At 44.3% G+C, this 26,115-nt stretch overlaps 1 protein-coding gene across 1 annotated transcript; it reads left to right on the top strand.

Annotated features, from left to right (window-relative positions):
• The first annotated feature begins 15,821 nt into the window (after positions 1 to 15,821).
• Positions 15,822 to 25,468, top strand: MAD2L1 (mitotic arrest deficient 2 like 1). Its single transcript, XM_033938191.1, has 5 exons — positions 15,822 to 16,011; positions 16,886 to 17,032; positions 20,803 to 20,923; positions 21,633 to 21,736; positions 24,787 to 25,468. Exons 1-5 carry the CDS (start codon positions 15,939 to 15,941, stop codon positions 24,951 to 24,953), a joined length of 612 nt encoding a protein of 203 aa, XP_033794082.1. The 5' UTR covers positions 15,822 to 15,938; the 3' UTR covers positions 24,954 to 25,468.
• The last annotated feature ends 647 nt before the right edge of the window (positions 25,469 to 26,115 follow it).

Below are 26,115 nucleotides of genomic sequence, written 5' to 3'. Positions count from 1 at the left end.
TATTTATTTATTTAAAAATTTATTACCTGCTTAAACCCAAGCAGTTCAGAAAAATACATAACCATCAAAAAACAATACAACAAATAAATGACATAAGAACATAAGTATTGTCGCTCCTGGGTCAGACCAGTGGTCCATCATGCACAGCAGTCTGCTCACGCGGTGGCCCTCTGGTCAAAGACCAGCGCCCAACTGAGACTAGCCCTACCTGCCTACGTCCAGTATGCTGTGTATTTCCTCTTCGGTAAATACAGACGCAAAAAACGTGTTCAGTCTGTCAGCGATTGCTTTGTCCTCCTTTAGCGCTCCCTTTATTCCTTGGTCATCCAATGGTCCCACCGCTTCCTTTGCAGGTCGTTTCCCTTTAATATATCGAAAGAATGGCTTGAAGTTTTTCGCCTCCTTGGCTATTTTCTCCTCATAGTCTCTTTTGGCCCCTTTTACCGCCTTATGGCACCTGCGTTGATGCTGTTTATGCTTATTCCAGTTTTCATTAGTTTTTGATCTTTTCCATTCCTTAAATGAGTTTTTTTTTGTCTCCGATTGCTTCCTTTATCTCTACAGTGAACCACGCTGGTTCTTTATTCTTTTTCCTCTTTGATCCCTTGTTCCGGTATATATAGATTTTGCGCCTTGTTGACCGTAACCGTATCCTTAAAAGAGGCCAAGCTTGCTCTAGCATCTTTACAGTGTTTATCCTCTTCTTAATCTTCTTCCCCACCATGCTTCTCATCCCTTCATAATTCCCTTTTCGGAAGTTTAGCACCATGGCTGTCGTTCTGGACCGATGTTTCGCCCCTGTTTCCAGGTTGAAGTCGATCTCCTACCCCCCTTTTAAAGGAACTAAATGCAAAAAGATGTACGACAACTTACTAGCAACACATGCAGCTAAATTGGATCCCACCATCACCAATCTACTGACAGCTTCAACTGACCTCAAGGCTTTCCGCAAAGAAATCAAGACCCTACTATTCAAGAAATTCACCCAAACGTCCTAACCCCTTCCCCTTCCTTTTCCCCTCTCGCCCCCCCTTAGAATCCTCACATCAAAATTGTTTTAGACCTTACGCCTTTAATTGTATTCCTCTTACTGGAAAAGTCCAGCTATCTTTTTTGTTGTACTAGGTCCAACTTCTTTAATTGTATTTCTCTTCCTGGAAATGTCCAGTTATCTTTTTGATGTAATCCGCTTAGAACTGCAAGGTACAGGCAGAATATAAGCCACTAATGTAATGTAATCATATTGTGATCGCTGTTTCCCAGAGTCCCTTCTACTTCTACATTTTGTGCTGATCCTCACAATCCATTTAGAATTAGGTCCAGAATTGCGTTTCCTCGACAAATTGTTCCAGGAAGCAATCGTCTACCATTTCCAGGAACTTGGTCTCTCTAGCACAGCCGGAGGTGCCTAGGTTCCAGTCTATCCCTGGATAATTGAAGTCACCCATGATAACTGCGTTGCCTCCTTTGCAGCTGCGTTTCATCTCATCCGTCATTTCTTCATCAATTTCTTCGGACTGTCCTGGGGGTCGGTAGTAGATGCCTATCCTCGTTTCCGGTCCATTAGCTCTCAGAATTTTGACCCATAGAGACTCTAACTTATCCGTCTGTTGTGGCATGTTCTCTCCAGTAGATTCAATTCCCTCTTTAACGTATATGGCAATGCCTCCTCCTTTATGAGTCACTCTGTCTCTGCGGTATAGTTTGTATCCCGGTAGCACCGTGTCCCAGACATTTTCATCAGTCCACCATGTTTCCGTGATGCCGATGAAGTCAACGTTTTCTTTTTGTGCCACAGCTTCTAATTCACCCATCTTACTTCTAAGGCTCCTTGCATTCGTGTACAAACACTTGAGTTTGCAGCATGTTCCCTTGAGTGTCCTTCCCTCTTGTGTCCCTTTTGGTCTGTCTTGTCTGTGATCCTCTCCATTTTCCTGCCCGGTATCCTCCGGGTATACCGGTTCCCGGACCATCGACTCTCTTTCTCGGTTGAGTTTGCAGCCTGTTCCCTTCTTGAGTGTCCTTCCCTCTTGTGTAAAGCCTCGTAATATCAGTAGGAGTCAGAGTTTCGAACCAGATTTGGTGAACAGACTCCACAGGCCTGGATATTTAGGTTTAAATGTTGGCCAATCCAGCAGTGTAGCTTCACACTAACCTCTAATGCAAGAGCTGTCCGAGGCTTCAGTGAGCTCACCACATTTTCTAGCTTAACTGTGGTGTAATTAAATACCATATGGGACCAATTAGCACAACTCCAAAGTCTGGTCTCTTATCAGAAATCAAGAACACTGCTGCAGCCCTACATTACACAGCTCTGAAAATATTTATCGGAGCTGGTAGTTTTAATGTAATTAAAATGCAGCAATTCAATTTAAAGTTGAATATTTGTAATATGTAATACCATAGGGAAAGAATAGAACACTTTACTTCAAGAAGCAAGATTTTTGTCGATAATGTAATAAAAATGAGAAGTCTCTTTAATGTTTCCAGAAGTGACTTTTGCAAGACATCATTTTTCATAGCTGTCATTTGTATTTTCTGCTTTAATTCCTTTTGCAATATTTAATACTAGAAACTTGATAACTATGACCACAATTGACAAGGCCCACTGAAGTAAAATACTCCTAAGAAAGGTAACCCAGATCCACTGACCTTCACTATCTCCCATGCTGTGATGGGTCAGGCAGGGAGAGGTTTCTCAGCTCCTTCACCAATTCTCTCCACTCCACTATCTCTATACAGCCAGAAGGATGCTAGGCTGTAAAGAGAGAGGCATGACCAGTAGAAGAAAGGTGTTGGTTGATGCCTCCTGTACCAGTTGATGGCGAGGCCCACTTGGAGTATTGTGTTCAATTTTGGAGACCGTATCTGGCAAAGGACATAAAAAGACTTGAAGGGCCCAAAGGAAGGCGGGGAAGGCGATGAAAATGGTAGGAGGTTTGCGCCAAAAGATGTATGAGGAGAGACTGGAAGCCCTGAATATGTATACCCTAGAGGAAAGAAGGGATAGGGGATATATGATTCAGACATTCAAATACTTGAAAGATATTAACGTACAACATAGCAAATGACAGCAGATAAAGACCTGAGTAGTCCATCCAGTCTGCCCAACCTGATTCAATTAAAAAAAAATTTTCTTAGCTATTTCTGGGCAAGAATCCAAAGCTCTACCCGGTACTGTGCTTGGGTTCCAACTGCCGAAATCTCCATCAAAACCTACTCCAGCCCATCTACACCCTCCCAGCCCATCCTCCCCCAAATGGCCATATACAGACTGTGCAAGTCTGTCCAGTACTGGACTTAGTTCAATATTTAATATTATTTTCTGATTCTAGATCCTCTGTGTTCATCCCACAAACAAAATCTATTACAGAGAAAGGAAAATGATAAAACCAGAAGGCAGTAATGTTAGGAAATTCTTCTTTATGTAGAGGGTGGTTGATGCGTGGAATGCACTCCTGAGGGAGGTGGTGAAGAAAACGGTGACAGAGTTCAAACAAGCGTGGGATGAACACAGGATCTCTAATCTGAAAATAATGGGTATACATTGAAGGAACTAAGGCCAGTACTAGGTAGGCTTGCATGGCCTGTGTCCCCTATATGGACATTCAGTTGAGAACAAGCTGGGGATGGCTTCGATGGTTAAGATGGGCTGGAGTGAGCTTTGATGGGAGACTTCAGTAGATGGAACCTAAGCACACTACCGGGCAGGGCAATATCTAAGAAAATAATTTATGGAGCATGTATGGTTGGGCAGACTGGATGGACCATTCAGGTGTTTATCTGCTGTCATTTACTATGTTATAGTTCCAGGACCTGAAGATGTGCTCCCCTGCTGAGGTATTAGATAAGGCAGTAAGTAGCTCAGCTCCGTCACTAACCTCCCCTTATCCCTGTATCTCCTGTTCCTTCAGATGTAATTCCTGCTGCAAAGTTGGGCTCTATTTTTGATCCGCACTAACTTAGCTCTCTAGAACTTCTGCACATGCAGCTCAGAATCTTGAGAGCTCTGGTGTGCTCCTGACTGGATGAAATTAATCTTTTTCTGCCAGTGTCATCCACTCTGTTACTGAGATTCTAGAGTTCTGCTCTATTGGGATCCTGCAGCGACCTCTACTGGCCCTGTAAAAGTACTGAAGGTTGACTTTACTTTCACCAGATGTTTCTACTACTTTATAGAAATAAAACAAAAATGAAATAAAGCGATATATTTTTATTGGATGAATGTGTAAAGCACCCATATCTGTTTTTAATCTTTCCCACTGTAAACAATCCCATTTGTCTGTTTTATTTGATCGAAAGCTCTGTCGAGCAGGACAGTGCTATAGAAATGATAAGTAGTAGTAAGAATGCTGTGGCTCAACTTGTGTCAGGCATTTCCAGATTTGATCACATCTCACCACCATATTAGCTTCCGATTAATGGCAAATAAAGTGTAAAACAATTATTCTTGTGTTCAAGGTCTTGACTAACAAGGTTACTCTACCTTTAGCCATGACATTACAAAGTCACTGCCATCCCCAACCACTACGTTCAACAGGCAAATTGATTTGGGATGTCCTGTCTTCTCAGCAGATCCTTGATGTTTTAGGTGGAAGGTGTTTGATTATGGAATTCCTTTCTTTGGGAACTACACAGTGTAAAGAGCATTTGCATTTTCAAAAACGGCATAAAGTTTTTCTGTTTCAACAGCTTTTTACTGACTTTTGGTAGTCTTGTCTGCAATGTGCTGGCCCAGCCTATATTTAGTATTGTAAACCGCTTAATACCTATGTTCAGGTGGTACATCAAATGCAATAAATCCAATCCATTTAATTCAGATTAGGGCTTTATTATGGGCCTCTTTTATGAAGCCGTTTAGCACAGGCTACTGTGGTAACTGCCCCAACACCCATAGGGACTTAAAGGGCTTCGGGACCGTTGCTGCAAAGAGGGTATATGTTTAAATAAGTTTTATTTTACATTTCATTGTATGTTACATTATTTTATTATTTTATGTAATGTATGTTGAGCAGTAGACCGCCTAATAAATTATGACTGTGCGGCCTAGAAACCGGAAATAAATAAATAAAATAGCACAGCACGGATTATCGGCTGGCTTTACAATTTTGTTGAAAGCACTCTGGAACAAAGACCACTCCCTCTGGATCCATGGTCTGGTGACTAAAAAAAGCTGGCTTGCATCGTATTCACTCCTTCTACTTGTGCCACTGAGATGGCTTCTAGATGGACTTCTGCCTAATAGAACAATTGGGCTTTCAGTTTTAACAAAGCACTCTGGATACCTCCTTGTCTGTTGACGTATTCCACCGCTGTGGCATTGTCCAAGAAAACCTTGACCTCTTTGCCTTCCAGGGAATTTTCGAAGGCCTGAAATATTAGCCAAATTGCTCAGTTCCAATCTGTTGATGGACCAGTTTCTCTGAGAGGGTAAACCAAATACAAACGAAACTATGGAAATGATGGTCTTGATGTAGACTAGAGCTGCACGGGAACGGGGACGATGGGGATCCCGCAGGTTCCCCCTTCGGGTCGCGGGGATCCCTTGGGGACGCCTCCGAGGGTCGCGGGGTTCCTGCGGGGTTGGATGCGAGGCTCGTCTTCTCCCTACCTGCCCTGCCGCAGCACACAGCTGATCGGAACGGAAGTCTTCCACGATCTCAGCGCTGACGTCGGAGGGAGGGCTTAAGCAAAGCCCTCCCTCCCTCCGACATCAGCGCTGACATTGGGAAGACTTCCGTTCCGATCGGCTGTGTGTTGAAATCGGCAGTGGCGTACCAAGGGAGGCGGGGAGGGCGGTCCGCCCCGGGTGCAGCCATGGGGGGAGGGGTGGTGCACAGCCGGCCAGGTCCCCTTACCTTTGTGGCGCTTCCTCCGACCGACCGACAACAGGCCCGGTCCGACAAACCTCCCTGCCCTGTAGCCGCAAATCTAAATTACTTTCTTACAGCAGCTTCAATACTCCAGCTGCTGTAAGAAGGTAATTTAGATTCGCGGCTACAGGGCAGGGAGGTTTGTCGGACCGGGCCTGTTCTGTTATCAGTCAGGCGGGGAAGCGCCACAAAGGAAGGGGAAGGGAGGGAGAAAGGGAAAAAAGGTGGAGTGGAGAGGAAAAGACACTTAAGGTAAAACTGAGGGGGGAGAAGGACGCTGAAAGCACTGGGGAAGACAAAGGGGTAGAAAAGGACGCTGAAAGGACATGGGGAAGATGGGGGGGAGAAGGATGCTGAAAGGACATGGGGAAGACAAACAGATCTGGAAATTAAAGCAACCAAATACCCAATACAGTCCTCACTCAAAATCCTAGGAGTGCAGATAGACAGATGCTGTACAATGCAAACTCAGATCAACAAAACTACCCAAAAAGCATTTTTCACAATGCGCAACCTAAGAAAAATCAGAAAATTATTTGACAAAGAACAATATAGAATCATAGTTCAATCACTTGTACTAGGACTTGTAGACTACTGCAATATCCTCTACCTTCCATGCCCCACAAACATGATCAAACAGACCGTTCAGAATACTGCTCTCAGACTAATCTATTCCCTCAGAAAATATGACCACATCACCAATGTCTACCTAGATTCACATTGGCTACCGATTCGAGCTAGAATTCAATTCAAACTATACATTCTACTCTTCAAAGTAATTCACGGTACTGCACCCTCCTACCTAAACAATCGCCTAAACCGTAACCTTCCACCCAGAACAAGAAGAACTCTGACCCCATTTTCCTTCCCACCACTCAAAGGCACTCATCGCAAAAAGCTATATGATAATTTCCTTGCAACGCAAGCAGCAAAACTTGATCCCTCCATCTCCAAACTATTAACCACTACATCAGACCTAAAAGCATTCCGAAAAGAAATCAAAACACTTCTATTCATAAAGTATATTCAACCAACTTAATCTCCACCTCATTCCCATCCCATCTTTATTCTTTTTTCTTCCCATGTATAGCTCACTTCTTCAACGTCCCAAAAAGTACCAGATACCCAAGTAATCAACCAGTATCCTAATATCTCCAGATATTTACCAATATAAGGAAGCCGGATATTCATCAATGTAACGCAACCCAAAATTGTCCCCAATGTATTGCTAATCTGAATTATCTTTGTAATGTAACCTGAAATCTTTCCAATGTAATATAATATGAATCCTCAATTTGTAACCTGTACCAGCAATTTTCGAATGTAATGCAACCTCCTGGAAAATGTCCAGCTCTCTTCCAATGTAATCCACTTTGAACCGCAAGGTACAAGCAGAATAGAAATCACTAATGTAATGTAAATTAGTTCAATAAAAAGGAAAGGGAAAGGGGTTGGAATTTGACATGCCAACTTTTCTGCAGCTATAATGAAATCTGTTTACATATTATGAGGGTCTCATCAGCAACTGTCTGCTGGCCTTTACTTCTATACAACCATTTAGGAAAAAACAAATTTCAACTGGTCAGAGGTTCTAAACATTGCTCCATAGACAGAATCGTGGTTTGCTTATAAGGTCTCTCACATATACGACGATAAGGGTCAAGAAACACTGTTTAAGTGACCTGGTGAAGTCACAGTTATGTTAGTATAATTTTAAAAAGAACCACTTACCACTTGTCTGCTGACCTCTTGCCCCATAGAATCTAAAAAGGCAACAATGCATATTACCACAGGTGTACAAGAATAAAATTGTTCGATGGGCAACTACTGCCATCTTCTGGTGGCTGTTTGAATAGCAACATTAATGGAAACTGACAGCAGATCAGGACAAAAGCCAATGAAACACCATAGACTGGAGTCGGTTCAGAGAATGGCCACCCGGATGGTCTTGGGACTCAAGGATCTCCCGTATGAGGAACGGCTGGACAAATTGCGTCTGTACTCGCTCGAGGAGCGCAGGGAGAGGGGGGACATGATCGAGACGTTCAAGTATCTCACGGGCCGCATCGAGGCTGAGGAAGATATCTTCTTTTTCAGGGGCCCCGCAACAACAAGAGGGCATCCGTGGAAAATCAGAGGCGGAAAACTACGAGGTGACACCAGGAAATTATTTTTCACTGAAAGGGTGGTTGATCGCTGGAATAGTCTTCCACTGCAGGTGATTGAGGCTAGTAGCGTGCCTGATTTTAAAGCCAAATGGGATCGCAAAGGGAGGGGAGGGACAGTAGGGTGGGCAGACTTGATGGGCCGTTGCCCTTATCTGCCGTCTATTTCTATGTTTCTATGATGCACAATGCTCTGACAACATGTTAAAAAATACCGTGTTGGAAATGATTTTCTTTTACAGGGCTATGCACAAACAAATAGCATGTAAATCATATGCATGCTATTTGTGTGGAGTAGCCCCGTAAAAGAGGAGTGGAACCGTACCTGGTGCCTGCACAGAACAATCGTTAGCCATAGCTCCTCTGCTTAGATGATGGCGGTTCTGGAGCCACGATCAGCTGAGAGCTGGCAGCTGCCAGTTCAGCTGATTTGCAGCTTCCCCTGCTGGCTCTGAAGCCACAATCAGCTGAACGGGGCTTCCCCTGCCGGCTCCAGAGCCATGGCCAGTTGATCAGGGGTTCTCCTGCTGGCTTCAGTGCTGCGATCAGCTGATCGGGGTTCTCCTGTCAGCTCCTGCACCAAAGCCAGCAAGGGAAGCCCCCAATCATCTGAGCACAGCTCCTGAGGTGGCAGGTGAAGCCCCGATAAGCTGATTGCAGCTAGCCATCAAGGCAAACCATAGAGTGAGGAAAAATGGATCAGGCTGCTCCCATGGTTGCGTCTTTTGTTAAGGAATTAAAATTCCACACCAACTAAAGTAAGCTCTAGGATGGCGACCGGGAGTTTCTCTTATTCATAAATTTATGGTATTTGTGAGGAGGTTGCACACCTAACTCCTACAAATATGAAGACCTGTACTTTGGATTCAGCAGGGTCTTCAAAACGGATATAATCTAGTGACAGTACGTCGTCAGCTAGTTCTTCCAGTGTGAGAGATTCTGAGAGTGATTTTTTAGATTCTCATCGTATTCAATGTCAACAGGACAGAGGAGAAAAGTCCAGCTGGGGCAACCAGAACCGCCCCAATAGAGATCACAGGGAAGGAAGCGACAGTGACAGTGAATCTCTTCTTATGTTTTAACATCTAACACCATTCTTTCATGTGGCCTCTCTTTCATTCCTACCAATCAATTCAAAATTTCTCAATTTCAAGTTGATTTAGAACATTTTATCAGATTTTTATCTTTGAAGATATTTTTTTCTGACAAAGAACCTGTTTATTGTTTATCGGAAGCTTCTATACTGCTAATGACTGGGGAGTCAATTCTGAGTGGTTTGCATGAGGTTCAGTAAAGTGTTATAATACATGAGCTTCATTAGTGGTGTTACAATATATGAGCTTCAGTAATGGTGTTACAAAATACTACACTACTCCAAATACTAGACACAATAGGAATCTCAGGTAATGTTCACAACTGGTTCCAAGGCTTCCTAAAAACTCGAACATACAGAGTCAAGTCAAAAGACCAACTGTCCGACCCCTGGTCAAACCCATGTGGAGTCCCTCAAGGATCACCGCTGTCGCCCATACTATTCAACCTCTTCATAGCATCCCTTGGCACTACCCTAGACGCCCTAAACACAGTATCTTTCAGCTACGCGGATGACATAACTATCCTCTTACCCTTTGACATTCAAAACCCCTCAGCCACAGAACGCCTGAAAATAACAATGGAAACGGTAGAAAAATGGATGTCAAACTTTAAGCTGAAACTAAACTCGGATAAAACCAAATTCCTACTACTAGAGAAGGAAAAAAAACCATCCCTCACAGAACTAGAATTAAACACAATCAAATACCCAATGCAAAGCACACTTAAGATTCTGGGAATACAACTAGACAGAAATTGCACAATGCAGACTCAAATCCACAAAACCATCCAAAAAGCATTCTTTACAATGCGAAACCTAAGAAAAATAAGAAAATTCTTCAATAAAGATCAATTCAAGATTTTAGTACAATCCCTTGTACTAAGTATTGTAAACCACTGCAACAGCCTCTACCTATCATGCCCAAACTATATGATAAAACAACTACAGACCGTTCAAAACACGGCCCTCAGACTCATCTACTCCCTCGGAAAATATGAACACATCACCAACGCATACCTAGACTCACACTGGCTTCCGATAAAAGCAAGATCCCAGTTCAAATTCTACTGTCTACTATATAAAGTAACCCATGGAACAGCACCCAGCTACCTAAACAACCGACTATTCCGTAACCTCACACCCAGAACAAGGAGAACCCAGAGCCTATTCAACTACCCCCCACTCAATGGCACCCAACGCAAGAAAACATACGACAGACTTCTAGCAACACAGGCAGCGAAGATTGATACTACCATCTCCAATCTACTGATTAAAATAACAGACATTAAAGTATTCCGAAAAGAAATCAAAACTCATCTTTTCAAAAAAACATTTCCCATCATCTCATCCTCACCATAGCACAAGAAAATACTCACTATAGCACAAGAAAATACTCTTATGAACACCACCACCACCACCACAGCAACACCTTCAACATTGTATACCTCTCTACAGCATCACGATTGTACTATTACTCATCACAGTAACCTTGTACAGTGGTGCCTCGCATAACGGCCGCCTCGCACAGCGAACGCTGCGCACAACGAACTTCTTGTCTTGATCCGTACAACGGACTTCGTTTCACACAACGAAGTTGCCCGAGCTGCATCCGCGCCTACTGCTGATGCGTTGGGGGGGCGGAGCTACTCTCGCCGCTTCCCCGATGCTAAAAAAAAAGAAAAGAAAAGTGGACGGTTTGCTCGTTAGGGAGCTTCGTTGCGTTTTAGACATAAAAGGCAGCCCTTCCACTCCCCGAGCAGGAAGTGAAGGGAGGAACCCCGAGCTCGCGCCGCTCAGCTGATCCCACGCTCACGCTCCGCTCTAGCCGGTGCAGCCCAGGGCCATTGGAAGAGAAGCAGCAGCCGCTGGCCGTCATGGAAGTGCAACTGGCTCCCTTCCGGGCCTGGGCCGACTTCTTCCCGGGCTCCGATCGCTTCGCCAAGCCCGATTTCAAGGACATCAACAAATGGAACAACCGAGTGGTCAGCAACCTGCTCTACTACCAGACCAACTACCTGGCGGTGGCGGCGCTGACGGTCCTGGTGGTGGGGTGAGTCTCTTAAATTAAGAACTAGGACTTCCAATAATGATTAAAAAAAATGGACGTTTAACTGCAGTATTGGGTCCCTTCCTTTTACTTTGCTGAACAGCAGAAGGTGGTAGATGCTGGATTTGGCAAGGCCTTAACGCATGGCACTGCCTGCTCACTCCATTAGGAAACATACAGTGAAGATGTGCAAGATTCGATAGACTCTACTTAGTCTGTCTTTAAATTTAAAAAATGTGTGTTTTTAGATGTATCTAAATGAAAATAATAACAAAAAATTTATCTTTTTTATGTCATCTTAGCATATTTTATGCTGCAGAACGAATTATTTTGTTTTACATGTATTGTTATGGGAAAATGCGTTTCACATAACGAACTTTTCGCATAACAAACTTGCTCCTGGAACGAATTAAGTTCGTTGTGTGAGGCACCACTGTATATACTTTCTCTTTACTTTCAATTTCTCCTGGAAATGTCCAGACTAACAATTGTAACTAGCCACTTTGTACTGTAATGCTCCTGGAATTGTCCAGACCTCTAATCTGTAATCCGCTTAGAACCGCAAGGCACAAGCGGAATATAAATCACTAATGTAATGTAATGTAATGTAAAATATGAGCTAAATGTATGTGAATCTTACCTATTTATATCATCTATATACATCTATATATATATATAAAATCGGAGGTATGTATGTGTGTATGTGCCGCGATCACGCAAAAACGGCTTGACCGATTTGAACGAAACTTGGTATGCAGATCCCTCACTACCTGGGATGATATGTTCTGGGGGTCTCGCGGCCCACCTGCACACGTGGGCGGAGCTACAAACAGAAAATCAGATTTCACCCATTCATGTCAATGGAAAAAATGTAAAAAGCTGCCATTCTCACAGTAATTCAAAAACGGCTTGACCGATTTGAACGAAACTTGGTATGCAGATCCCTCACTACCTGGGGTGATATGTTCTGGGGTGTCTCTCGGCCCACAACTCTATGTTGCTTGCTCAAGGGTGGGTTCACCCAACAATTTATATGTTCTTGCTCCTGAAGGTGAAACTAAAAATGTTGTTTATAATCACGTTTTGCGTTAGTTGTATTGTATTCATTTTGTCAAATATTTCACATTATAATTTGAATATTGTACTTTTTATTAAGCTGTAAAACAATAATTTCATTCACCACTATAAAGTATCTTTATTTTAATCCATTTACAGTGTTATTGCTATAATTAAATACCCGTGCAACGCCGGGGCATCAGCTAGTATATTATAATTATTACTTCTGTACTGTCATATGCTTAGATGGCTGAGGGGAGATATGATTGAAGTCTACAAAATCCTGAGTGGAGTAGAACGGGTACAAGTGGATCGATTTTTCACTCCATCAAAAATTACAAAGTCTAGGGGACACTCGACAAAGTTAACAGGGAAATACTTTTAAAACCAATAGGAGGAAATTTTTTTCACTCAAAGAATAGTTAAGCTCTGGAACGTGTTGCAGAGGATGTGGTAAGAGCAGATAGCGTAGCTGATTTTAAGAAAGGTTTGGACAAGTTCCTGGAGGATAAGTCCATAGTCTGTTGTTGAGAAATACATGGGGGAAGCCACTGCTTACCCTGTATCGGGAACATGGAATATTGCTACTCCTTGGGTTTTGGACAGGTACTAGTGACCTGGATTGGTCACCGTGAGAACGGGCTACTGGGTTTGATGGACTATTGGTCTGACCCAGTAAGGCTATTCTTATGTTCTTTGTATTATTTGTGAGTTCACCCTTTTGTGTTCCAAGTGGCTGTTTCCTCCACATTAGTATTCCCCCTAAATGTTTCTTTATTTGCTAAAGTGTTCTGTGAAAACTATCATCTTAATTCCTTTCTTTAACTTTCTGGTGTCCTTTTTTAGTGCAAAGCCCTGAGGTGGGCTGACTGATAACTAAACTAAACTAAACCTTAGGTTTGTATACCGCGCCATCTCCACAAGCGTAGAGCTCGGCACGGTTTACAGGGTTAGGTTGAAAAGGAGCTACAATGAAGGGTTATAGGAAAGGAGCTAGGAAGATAAAGAGGGACAGGGAACCAAAAAGCGGGAAGTGTTAGATTTTTGAAAAGAGCCAAGTTTTCAGGTGTTTGCGGAATGGCAGTGGAGGAGGTTCCTCCAGAGCTCAAGCTTAAAGTGCGACTAGAAAGGTAGGAAGAAAACCATGAGATAAGAGCCCTGAAATCCAAGCAAGGACAGCATGTCAATGAGTAGGTGGTGATCTAATGTCAAACGCCACAGATAGATCAAGGAGGATGAGAACAGTGTAGTGGCCTTTGGATATGGCCAGGAGCAGGTCATTGGAAACTCTAGAAAGGGCAGTTTTCATAGAATGGAGAAGGCGAAAGCCTGATTGAAGGGGGTCAATAGCTTGAGACGACAAAAAGTCAAGACATCTGTGAACAGCACATTCAAGAAGCTTGGATAAGAAAGAGAGGAGGGAGACAATTGGAGGGGCACGTAGAGTCCAGCGAGGTATTTTGGAGGAGTGGCATAACTACGGCATGTTGGAAGGTGTCGGATACATTCACAGTAGAGAGGGGGAGATTGAGGATATGGCTGATAGCGGGGATAATAGTAGGAGAGATGGTGATCAGTAGACAGGAGGGGATGGGATCAAAGGAACAGGTGGTGAATTTGGAGGAGAGAAAATGTGGTTTCCTCTTCTGTGAGTTCAGAGAAGACAGCACTGATTGGCAGGAGGGTGAGATGGAGGTGAATCGGTCGAGAACTCAAGGTTAATCTCATGTCATGGAAGTACTCACATACAGCAGTTTTAAAGAGGCGAAGAATGGGGAGTCTTATTCCAACACAGAACTATGCTTCGCCGTAGCTTTCTCAAGGACATCCCCCTAAAATAACTGGAATCGGGTCAGCAGCTTGCAGTGTGCCACTGCATTCTGTCCTGGCAAACAAGTGCAGCTGATGCTGATCAGAAGCAGCCAAGCCAGAAGACGGACATGCACTTGCAGGGGACACCGATCTGGCTTTGGCAGACAAGGGCATACCCAGCTGGACGGCCTTGAACAAGTAAGGGAGAGAAGGGATAACGTTGGACGAAGGGAGAAAACAGGGGGGGGGGGCGCATTGGGACAAGGGAGGGGTATGAATTTGGTACAAAGGTTGGAAGGCAGAGAGGGGGACATGAACTCAGGACACAGAATGAAGAGAGGAGGCATGAACTTGGGACACAAGGGAGGGGATAGAAAGCACAGTTTTGGGTAAAGCTAAGAAGAAAGGGAGAATTGTTGTGGATGAATGTGTGAGAGGGAAAGATGGTGCACATGGGGAAAGGAAGAGGAAAATTATTGGGCAGAGAAATAGGAGTGAGGTAGAGGTACATGGGGAAGAGAATGAGAGGAAGAAATGTTGGATATGGTGGTGGAGAGGGAGATTGAAGGGGATGCAAGGGGGAAGAATGTTGGACATAGTGATGGAGGGAGAGGTGTGGCATTGTGCTGAAGAGGAGTGACAGGAGAAATGTTGGATATGGCAGTAGAGGGAGTGGGAGAGATGCACCACAGATCTCTCTCTCTTTCCCCACTCCCTATACATGGGATGGAGACAAGGACCGAGCTGCGGGGATGGGGCAGAGACGGTTCTTTTTTATTTCAGTCTTAGTAGTTTGCTAGTCCACAAAATAATTCTTTAATTTCTTCCAATCCATAGGTGTAAAAAGATTAAAGAACACTGCTATAGGCAGTCAGCCGGTGCTGCTCCATCTTGCGGCACATAGTTTGTGATACACTGACTTTGGGGGGTACCTGGCTTGAAGAAGTTGAGAAATACTGCCATATGCTAACCCTAATATGGAAGTGAAACCCAATGTGTCCTCCTTTTTCTGGGGCCATGTGGTAACCCTTGGCTTTGTATTAGAAAAATGCCACAGGGGCCTCTGAATTTGGAGCTGGAGTTGCCCCGAAAACAAGCCCTAGTCGCCGGCAGCAGCGCTTCCCCCTGTGCCGCACAGCCAAACCCCGCTGACCCTCCATCCTTCCCACCGACCGTGAGCCATAGATACCTCCTCCAGAGCAGCATCACTCTAAACAGGCTTTGCGGCCTTCCATGTGATGACATCATCAGTGATGCGGCAGAGGAAATGCTCCGACAGAGAAGGCCACCACGCCTGTTTGGAGTGATGCCGGCCCGATGCTGCTCTGGAGGGAGGTATATATGGCTGCGGTCGGCGGGGGTTTGGCTGTGTGGTACGGGGGGGGAGGGCAGATTGTGTTGGATTTCTCTCCTCTTTGTTGTTTGCCATGAAAAAAATAAGCCCTTGGGAGGGTTCCAGATTAATCTAAGACGGCGTTTGCTAACTCAGAGGCTGGGCCAATAGAGGCCAGAGAGGGAACAATCAGGTCCAGCAGACGCCGCTCCTCGACTCCCCTCCGGCCAACGACTCCTACAAATCCTCGCTCCACACAGCAGGAACGAGGGACTAACACGAAGCCACGGCGGCCGGGGATCCTTTACGAGACAACGCAACGGATGACCGTTTCCAACGCTGAGGAGAAGCGCGGGAAGGACGGAGAGCCAATAAGAGCAGCCTCGGGGCGCCTGCGCGAAGAACGTGTCCCGCCCCGCTACGTTCTCGGCATAAAACGTCGGGGCGTGCAACCGCAGTGCGCCTGCGCCGAGCCGTATGTCTCCCACCTAGAGGTCGCGCCTGCGCGGGGGGCAACGTTCCGTGTTTGAACGGAAAGGCGGGAAGCGGAGGAAGCACCATGGCCGCACGTCAGCTCAGCCGCAGCGGCATCACCCTGAAGGGAAGCGCCGAGATCGTGGCCGAGTTCTTCTGTGAGTGGCAGCGGAACGGAACAGCTGCTCCCCACAATATGCAAATGAGTCAGCAAGCCCAGTGGGCGCCTGTTCTGCGCGCGCACTGGCAGGCGGGGTTAGATCAGGGGTGGGCGACTTCGGTCCTCGAGGGCCGCAATGCAGTCGGGTTTTCAGGATTTCCCCAATGAATATGCACGAGATGGATTTGCATGCGCTGCCTCCCTGAGATGCAAATCTATCTCCTGCATATTCATTGGGGAAATCCTGCCAACCCCTGTTTTGGAGCACGAGGGAGAGAGAGTGGCTGTGGGGAGACATTAGAAGCAAGCGCATACACACAGCTGAACGTGCATGTAACCCAGGGCCGGAATCCAGTCGGGTTTTCAGGATTTCCCCAGTGAATATGCAGGAGATAGATTTGCATCTCAGGGAGGCAGCGCATGCAAATCCATCTCGTGCATATTCATTGCGGAAATCCTGAAAACCCGACTGGATTCCGGCCCTGGGTTACATGCACGTTAGCAAGGAACCTATTTAGCACCCGCGTTAAAGGCAGGTCAGTCTTTAGCTGCATCATATACTCATTTCACTCCAGTGTACACGTATGTATTATATCATTGAATACTGTTTCTTCAGGATTCAGGGGCACTTCTGGCTTTGGAATAAGAATGGTGAAACTGCAAGTTGGGTTCCTTAAAGGTGGTGGGGAGGGAAGATATAAGCTGTAAATCTGTGTGAGGGAGGACAGGACTGTCGTAAGGATTTATTTGTAGAAACATTTTGAATGTTCTTCTCTCAGCCGGTGCCTTTTCTGGGTGGCCTGTTTTTGGTATGCATCAGTTTTGTTGTCTACTTTTCAAATCTGTAGACTAAAGCTTTCAATTTATTTCAGTCTGTGGGATCAACAGCATTTTATATCAACGGGGGATTTATCCACCTGAGACCTTCACACGAATTCAGAAATACGGGCTCACGCTGCTGGAAACAACAGACGCTAAGCTGAAGCTGTACTTGAACAATGTGGTCAACCAGCTGAAAGGTATGCATGGGACTGTGATTTAAAAAATAACCTTCTCACTAGTTTAGAAATAAAGTCAAACCTCGGTTTGCGAGTAACCCTGTTTGCGAGTGTTTTGCAAGACGAGCAAAACACTCAGCAAACCCGAGTGTTGACTCGATTTGCGAGCCCCCTTGTTCCAACCGGCACCCCCGCCAGTACAATTTAAATTTACCCACCTCCCCGTCTAGCACCAGCACCGGCACGCAGGCACAGCTCGTGTGCCTAGCAAATCTTCCGGCTTCGGTTTATAGACAAAGCGCGCCTTTGTCCCGGCACGCTTTTGACCCGACACCTCCAGCTTCTGCCTGCCTGTCTTGAGCATGCATCTGCGCATGCTCAAGGACTTCTAATTCTCCCTCTCGCCGAGATTCTTGGCGAGAGGGAGAATAGAAGTCCTTGAGCATGCGCAGATGCATGCTCAAGGCAGGCAGAAGCCGGAGGTGTCGGCTCCTTGCACACCTCCCATGCAAGTGAAATTTGTGCGGTCTCTTTCTGATTGTAGAGGCATGCACTTTCATATCAACAGTAGCAAGAGCCCGCTGTAGGTCCCATGATGACATTTTAGGGTTTTGGAGACTTCTTTTAGCATCTTGCAGTCTGTTCTGGGGGTCAATTTGCTTGGATAGCCTGACCTGGGCATGTTGGCAGTTGTTTGGAAAGTCCTCCATTTGTACACTATTTTCTGGACTGTGAAATGACTAATGTCAAATTTTTTCCAGATTTTTTAAAATCCCTTACCAGACTTATAAGCTGTTACAATCTTCTTTCTGAAGGCCTCAGACAGCTCTTTTGATCTCACCATGGTGTTCACTCTCCCGCAGCAGTCATGAGCACACCAAACTAAATGTCTGAGGTTTAAGTAGAGCAAACCTCCTTCAAAATGCTGAGTAAATGCTCTTCTAATCTTGTGCACCTGATGTGATACACCTGTGTGTGATTTGAGCCACTTTAAGTGGGAGGACAGGACATGTGGCATGTCCTAATTTATTCCTCGGTTAGAATTTTGTTGTTTACCTGCAATTACATCATTTATTTTCCAGAGATAAATAAAAAAAATTTGACATCGATATGTGAACATTTCTTAAGAAAGAACTGAATATTTCATGGGGTGTCCTAATTTTTTCACATAAGAAATGCCTGCACCGGATCAGACCTGGGGTCCATCCAGTCCGGTGGTCCGCGCACGCAGTGGCTCAGCCAGGCTTACCTAGGCGAATACCTTAATCATTTGTATCCCTCAATGTGTCCTGCAAGAAGATGTGCATCCAATTTTACCTTAAATCCTAAAATGGTGGTTTCCTCCACCACATCCTCTGGGAGAGAGTTCCAGGCGTTCACCACCCGCTGTGTGAAGCAGAACTTTCTGACATTTGTCATGGCCTTGACCCCTCTTAGCTTCAGTCCATGACCTCTTGTCCGAGTCACATTTGACAAAGTAAATAACGCTGTTTCTTGCTCTCCATCCTTTCCCCTTGTCGGTGAGCGAGCTTGCTCCATTTTGTTGATTCCTTTTAATATTTTAAAAGTCTCTATTAGATCCCCTCTCAGTCTTTTCTTTTCAAGGGTGAATAATCCCAGATTTCTGAGGCGTTCTTGGTAGCTCAAGTTCTCCATACCTTTTACTAGCTTCGACGCTCGCCTCTGCACCCTCTCCAGCAATGTTATATCCTTCTTCAGGTACGGAGACCAGTGTTGGACACAGTATTCCAAGTGTGGTCTGACCATTGCTCTATAAAGCGGCATTATGACCTCTTTCGATCTACTCGTGATTCCCTTGTTTATCATGCCCAACATCCTGTTAGCCTCCTTCGCCGCCGCCGCCACACACTGAGCAGATGGGTTCAGATTCTTGTCTATCAATACCCCCAGGTCCTTTTCCTGTTCGCTCTTCCCCAATGTTATACCTAGCAGTTTATACTCATGCTCCTTGTTTTTCCTGCCCAGGTGCATCACTTTGCATTTTTCTACATTAAAACTCATCTGCCAATTTTCTGCCCATCTCTCAAGTTGGTTCAAATCTCTCTGGAGTTCCTCGTTGTCTTTTTGTGATCTGATTGCCCGGCAAAGCTTTGTGTCATCTGCAAACTTGGTGATGAGGCTGGTCGTTTCTTCTTCCAGGTCATTTACGAAGATATTGAATAAGATAGGCCCAAGAACCGAGCCCTGAGGCACGCCGCTAGTTACTTGCTTCCAATCAGAGTACTCCCCATTTATGCCTACTCTTTGTTTTCTGTATTCCAGCCAATTTCCTATCCATCTTAGTATATCCCCTTCTATTCCATGACTTTGTAGTTTTCTGAGAAGTCTCTTGTGTGGTACTTTGTCGAACGCTTTCTGGAAGTCCAAGTATATTATGTCCACCAGTTCTCCGCTATTGACATGTTTGTTCATCGTTTCAAAAAAAAATGCTGGCTACCTCTCAACAGGTCATGGGTATCCAGATGCTGGACTATGCTATCTTTAATCAAAGTCTCGACCATTTTCCCAGGGACCGATGTGAGACTCACAGGTCTATAGTTTCCCGGTTCTCCTCGTGATCCTTTTTTGAAGATTGGGATGACGTTCGCTATCTTCCAGTCCTCTGGTATCCGTCCGGTCTTAATTGACATATTAGCAAGGGATTGCAGTAGTTCTCCAATTTCTACCTTTAGCTCCTTTAATACTCTTGGGTGAATTCGATCTGGGCCAGGGGATTTGTCACTTTTTAGTTTGTCAATCTGATAGTATATCTGGTCCAGATCCACATCCACTGTGGTGAGGCTCTCCTCTATTTCTCCCTTGAATACTTTCAATGTCTCCGGTATTGATGTGCCGTCTTCTTTGGTAAAGACAGATGCAAAGAAGGAATTTAATCTGTCTGCAATCTGTTTGTTGTCTTTGATGTATCCTTTTCTTCCATTGTCGTCGAGAGGGCCCACTGTCTCCTTGGCCGGTATAATCTCCATAAGCAGCCTAATTCTTCATTGGGGTATATGGGTGATGTTATCAACTGGAAAAATCATAGAAGTGCCATCACATCCTACATTAAGCTGATCTGTTAATTCCTGAGGCCCCTAGGAATGGTATGAAGTGGGGTTTTCGGGCCTGAGGGAGCAAGCATCTTGGCATTGCATTTGAATCTCTAGAACTGAGTAGAATGTGGCTGAACTGGTCACAAACCGTTTGGGGTTTTGTTCGTGGGCCTGTCACTTCTTCATAGCTAACAAAATTCCAGTTTCTAAACAAGACACGTTTATGCCCATGAATGCTGCTTCCAGCACAGAAAAAAGGGGAATCGTTTTGCTTTCGATGTTATATCTTCCGCCATTTTCATTGGTGGGGTCCTATAAGAGGTGATTAAGCTGCATCATAAGAAATGGAGAATTTGAAGCCAAGGAAGCCTATATGTAATCCAGTCACTCTGCTCCTTTCCTTGGTCTACTATTAAGAAGGACTTGGGGGGAAAATCCACTGCTTATTCCTAGGATAAGCAGCATCAAATCTGTTTTACTCTCTTGGGATCTTGTCAGATATTTGTGACCTGGATACTGGACTTGATGGACTTTTGGTCTGTCCCAATATGGCAACATTTATGTTCTTGTTTTCGTAATCTCTGGCCTTTGGGGGAATAAAGTACTTCGTTTTACTGCATGAAGGTTTCCTAGGATAAGCAGATTGAATTTGCAGCTCATTTGTCTTAGATGCTGGGAGTTTGCTGCTCAGGTTTGGGCATCGATAGTAAGATAATCCCTCTTGCTCTTCTATTCTAGACTGGCTACACAGCTGTTCAGTGCAAAAGCTGGTGGTGGTGATCTCCAGCATTGACAGTGAAGAGGTTCTGGAGAGATGGCAGTTTGACATAGAATGTGACAAGACCATGAAGGATGACAGGTAGGTATCCTTGGCCCAGATGCATGGGAGTTTCCTCTTGCTTTTGAAGTGACTTGGCCAGATGATGTGATCTACAGGCCCTAGAATTCTTTTCTTGGATCTTTCACTAAACTGTTCTCCCCCTTGTATGGTATTTTTAAATTCTGAATGAAGTTTGATGCTCCCTGATCAGGTGTTCAAATTTGTCTGCGTCTCCTTCATTTCAATTATTAAAAGCCTAAACTAAGCCAGATCCTTGGGTTTGACTTCTGTACTTTCAGATTTAAGGGTAAAATTTAGAACAAGAAGAGGCTCAAACAGACCATGACGATCACTGCTGTTTTAGGTCCTAAAGGGCTGAAGGCGAGCTGCCAAATATTTTCCTGCTTGGGGCCGTCATGCCAATAGCTCTTAACATTCATTCCTCCCAGAACACCTGGCCTTGGTCACACAATGTAGAATACAGATAAACCCTAATATACACAAAAAAACCCCAAGGATGCCAGATTCTGCATGTAGTACAACACCAAAGAAATGCATTTCTTCCTCAACAGTGCAAAGTATAGACGGCAGATGTAAATTCTCTGAATTGAAAATAAATTCATTTTTCCTACTTTGGTGATTTTTCCAGGGCCTTCTTATCCAAGTGCTGTTTTTCTCTCCTTTGCTTTCTGTAACCCCCAGAGGGGGCTCTTTACTCAGTGATTGATTCTTATTCAAACTTCTTTAGTGCACCAAGAGAGAAGTCGCAGAAAGCCATCCAAGAAGAAATTAAATCTGTTATCAGACAGATCACAGCCACAGTCACCTTCCTGCCTTTGCTGGAGACTGCCTGTAAGTATCGCTCCATACCTGCTACCAGCAAGCCATGAAATGTCCAAAGTAGATGTTGCGGGTCCCCCCCTGCCTTTCAGTATCTTCATTAATATATGTTTAGCCTACGATTGCACAGTCTGTCTGGTTTCTCATTTTTCTTTCCTCTGTGGTCATACCTTCTATTGAGGGGCTTTTTTCTTGGAGGGCGAGGGGGGTGAAGCTGCAAGTTGCTGACATGTGTAGCATATACAATTGTGGGTTTGTTCCATGATCATCTCATAGCGCTCTGAAGCTACCTTATCAAGGGGAAGTATGGTAGCTTAATAGGTGCCGTGAGTTATTTGCTAGGAAATTGCTTTAAGCTAGGGGCAAGATAGAGTTAAATAGGCCAGCATGGGGGGAGGAAGAGAGAGTGAATGGGCCAGACAGCCTTTATCTGCCGCAACTGTGTAGTCCCATCCATGATACTCTGTGTCTGCCTTTGTAGACCTCCAGATTTCTTACCTACTGTTGGAGGCTGACTGAATTTTGGTTACAATGCCAAAACTGGCCCAAAAGGGACTTGATATAGCGCCAGGGGTTAAGTGACTAGTCACAAGTGGAAATTGAGCCCAGTTCCTGATTCTCAGGCTGCTGCACTAACTGTTGGACTACACCACTCCTATTTGGCTGAAACCAGCAGAAAAGCCTCAGCCCAAATGGACTCTTTTCAATGGAAGCCAATTTTTTTTTTTTTTGAGAATTTTCACTATATGCTACATATAATAAGACAAAAACCTTCCATCATCAAAGATCATGTCAAGCCCATATCTAGGGGAGAGAACAGATGAGTTCTCCTTCCTGGTATATTGGAATGGGGATGAAGTTTTTTTCAGGCATTTTGCAATTCAGGAAAATGTTAAAAACCAGCCTATTTGAACGAGTTTCTTCATAAACTCTGGTTTTTAATGTCATTCTGATTGTTTTCTTTGTAAAAAGTTTTGATACTGAAATGTTAGTAGTTCTAGATTCTAGCAGTTTATTTTAATGTTAAATGTCTGTATAGTTTTTAAGCTATATGTAATTGCGTTTTATTCTATTATGTATATTCCACTGGCTCAGACCAATGGTCCATCTAGCCCAGTATCCTGTCTTCATGGAGGCCAATCCAAGTCACAAGTACCTGGCAAAAACCCAAATAGTAGCAACGTTCCATGTTACCGTCCCATGTCTTTCTCAATAACAGACTATGGACTTTTCCACCAGGAACTTGTCCAAACCTTTCTTAAAACTAGCTACGCTATCTGCTCCTACCACATCCTCAGGCAAAACGTTCTAGAGCTTAACTATTCTCTGAGTGAAAAAAAATTTCCTCCTATTGGTTTTAAAAGTATTTCCCTGTGACTTCATCGAGTGTCCCCTAGCCTTTATAATTTTTGAGGGAGTGACAAATTGATCCACTTAGAAACATAGAAACTGACGGCAGAAAAGGGCCAAGGCCCATCTAGTCTGCCCATACCAATGTCCCACCCCCTAACTCCCTCCTTGAAGAGATCCCACGTGCCAATCCCATTTTTTTCTTAAAATCTGACACGCTGCTGGCCTCAATCACCTCCAGTGGAAGACTATGCCAGCAATCAACCACTCTTTCGGTGAAGAAATATTTTCTGGTGTCACCATGAAATTTCCCACCCCTGAGTTTCAACGGATGCCCTCTTGTTGCCATGGGACCTTTAAGAAAAAAGATATCTTCCTCCACCTGGATACGGCCCGTGACATATTTGAACGTCTCGATCATGTCCCCCCTCTCTCTGCGTTCCTCGAGTGAATATAGATGCAACTTATCCACCATTCCCCATAAGGGAGATCCTTGAGTCCTGAGACCATCCGGGTGGCCATTCTCTGAACCGACTCAACTCTCCACACATCTTTGTGGTAATGTGGCCTCCAGAATTGTACACAGTATTCCAGATGGGGTCTCACCATGGACCTGTACAAAGGCATTATGACCTCGGGTTTACGGCTGACGAAACTCCTACAGATACAACCCATGATTTGTCTAGCTTTGGATGAAGCTTTCTCCACTTGATTGGCAGACTTCATGTCTTCACTAATGATCACCCCCAAGTCTCGTTCTGCTACAGTCCTTGCTAGGGTCTCATCATTCAGGGTGTAAGGCGTGCATGGATTTTTGCTGCCAAGGTGCAGGATTTTGTAGATTTCAATCCTATCTCCCCTCAGCCATCTCTTTTCCCAGCGGAAGAGCCCAAACCGTTTTAGTGTTTCCTCATACGAGAGGAGCTCCATCCCCTTTACCATCTTGGTTGCTCTTCTCTGAACCTTTTCTAGCGCTACTATATCGTTCTTGAGATAAGGAGACCAGAATTGAACGCAATACTCCAGGTGAGGTTGCACCATGGAGCGATACAGGGGCATTATAACATTCTTAATCTTGTTAATCATCCCTTTTTTAATAATTCCTAGCATCCTGTTTGCTTTTTTGGCTGCTGCTACACTTTGGGCGGAAGGTTTCATTGTATTGTCTACAATGACACCCAGATCCTTTTCTTGGGCACTAATCCCCAAGGTGGACCCTAATATCTGGTAGCTGTGATTCAGGTTATTCTTCTAAATGTCCATCACTTTGCTTTTGTCCATATTAAATTTCATCTGCCACTTGGATGCCCAGTTTTCCAATTTCCTAAGGTCCGCATGCGTTTTAACAACTTTGAACAGTTTAGTTACGTCCCTTCCGGATTCCATACGCTAGGTGACATACCAAACCAATGGTAGCTAGGGAGGGACAAACCGAGGTCCCGAAAATGGCATCAGAATGAACCACCACATCCACTCGGTAAAAGTATGAAGAGAGGACCAAGATTATCTAAGGTATAAACCTAATCTTCCATTGAGAGCCTTTATATGTGACCCCATCTGAGAGATGTACATGGAGGTGTTTTATTTTGTTGCAGTGAGATGAGTCTATAGAAAAGCCCTATTCTGTATTCCTCTCTAGTATGAGGCCTGTGATGTCAGGTTAACAGGATGTCTCGTGGAGCTTATTTATTTGTTTTTGTTTTACTCTTTAGGTGCGTTTGACCTGCTGATCTACACTGACAAAGATTTGGAAATCCCAGAGAAATGGGAGGAGTCAGGACCTCAGATTATCTCCAACTCTGAGGAAGTTCGTCTCCGGTCTTTCACAACCACAATTCATAAAGTGAATAGCATGGTGGCCTACAAGATTGATTCCTAGCCATGAACAGGCAAAGACTGTTGGCTGCCGTCTCTCATATTTGCTTCATGTTGACTGCAATAGTCACCGAAAACTAACGTACAGTAAGCAAGACTAGTTAGTTTGCTGGCTCTGAAATAAGCCTTAAAAAAAATCTGATAGATTTGAATGTGTCCCTGTGTGACATAAGTCTGTAGGGAGTTTCAGGCCCAGAAGTTGATCATGGCACATGGGTTTTGTTCCAAATTTCAAGAGGACAGTTACAGTGGCTGATCTTGATCACTTCCGGCAGCAGATGCCTCTTCATTTTGTTGGCAGCCACTGGTAAATGCCACTTTTATAAATGTGCTTTCCCCCACTACTTCGGTTCCATCACTGCGTGTTGCTTTCACCAGAATTTTTGCTGTGGTTTAAGTGTTGTTTGTATGTAACAATCCACTGTCCTGATGTAAATTTTTGTCTAAATACGCTTGACTGGTGTATGTGTGTATCATCTGGTTTTGTACCTTTTTAAGTAATAAAGTTTTTTAAATGTTCTTGTAGAACTTGAGTATGAGGGGTTGCTGGAAACAGTTCAGCCCAACCAAGAAGGGAATGATGTGGAGCTGTTCAAAACACTTAGTACATCGTGTCTGAAACTTCTATAACCCTTCCAAAAGTGCTCTGATGTCTGGTCATTAAAATAACTGTTCTGTTGCTGCAATCCCCTCCAAATTGTCACCCTTTCAAACTCTTTTTAAGGTCTGGGAACAGAAAATAGTCTTTGCACTGAAATGGCAAATGAGGGACATTCAATAAAAATAGACTGGTTCTATTTTTATTGAATTGCCCTCATTTGCCATAGAGATCTCAGGCAGGGTATACAACTGGTTCCAAGGATTCCTTAAATCAAGACAAACGAAATCAGACCTCTGGTCTAACCTCTGTGGAGTACCACAAGGGTCACCACTGTCGCCAATGCTCTTCAACCTCTTTATATCCTCCTAGATGTAACATCATTCAGCTACGCAGAAGACATCACCATTCTCCTCCCCTTCGACTCACCAGATCCCACTTCAACAGAAAAACTTAAAAAAAACACTAGAAGCTGTGGAAAAATGGATGATAGACCACACATTGAAGCTGAACTCGGACAAACAAAATTTCTACTGCTTGAAAAGGCCAAAACCCCATCCATTACAGA

Source organism: Geotrypetes seraphini, chromosome 1, assembly GCF_902459505.1.
Source record: "Geotrypetes seraphini chromosome 1, aGeoSer1.1, whole genome shotgun sequence".
Taxonomy (NCBI): domain Eukaryota; kingdom Metazoa; phylum Chordata; class Amphibia; order Gymnophiona; family Dermophiidae; genus Geotrypetes; species Geotrypetes seraphini.
The sequence above is the reverse complement of the archived record's forward strand: the minus strand, read 5'-3'. Positions and strand labels throughout refer to the sequence as shown.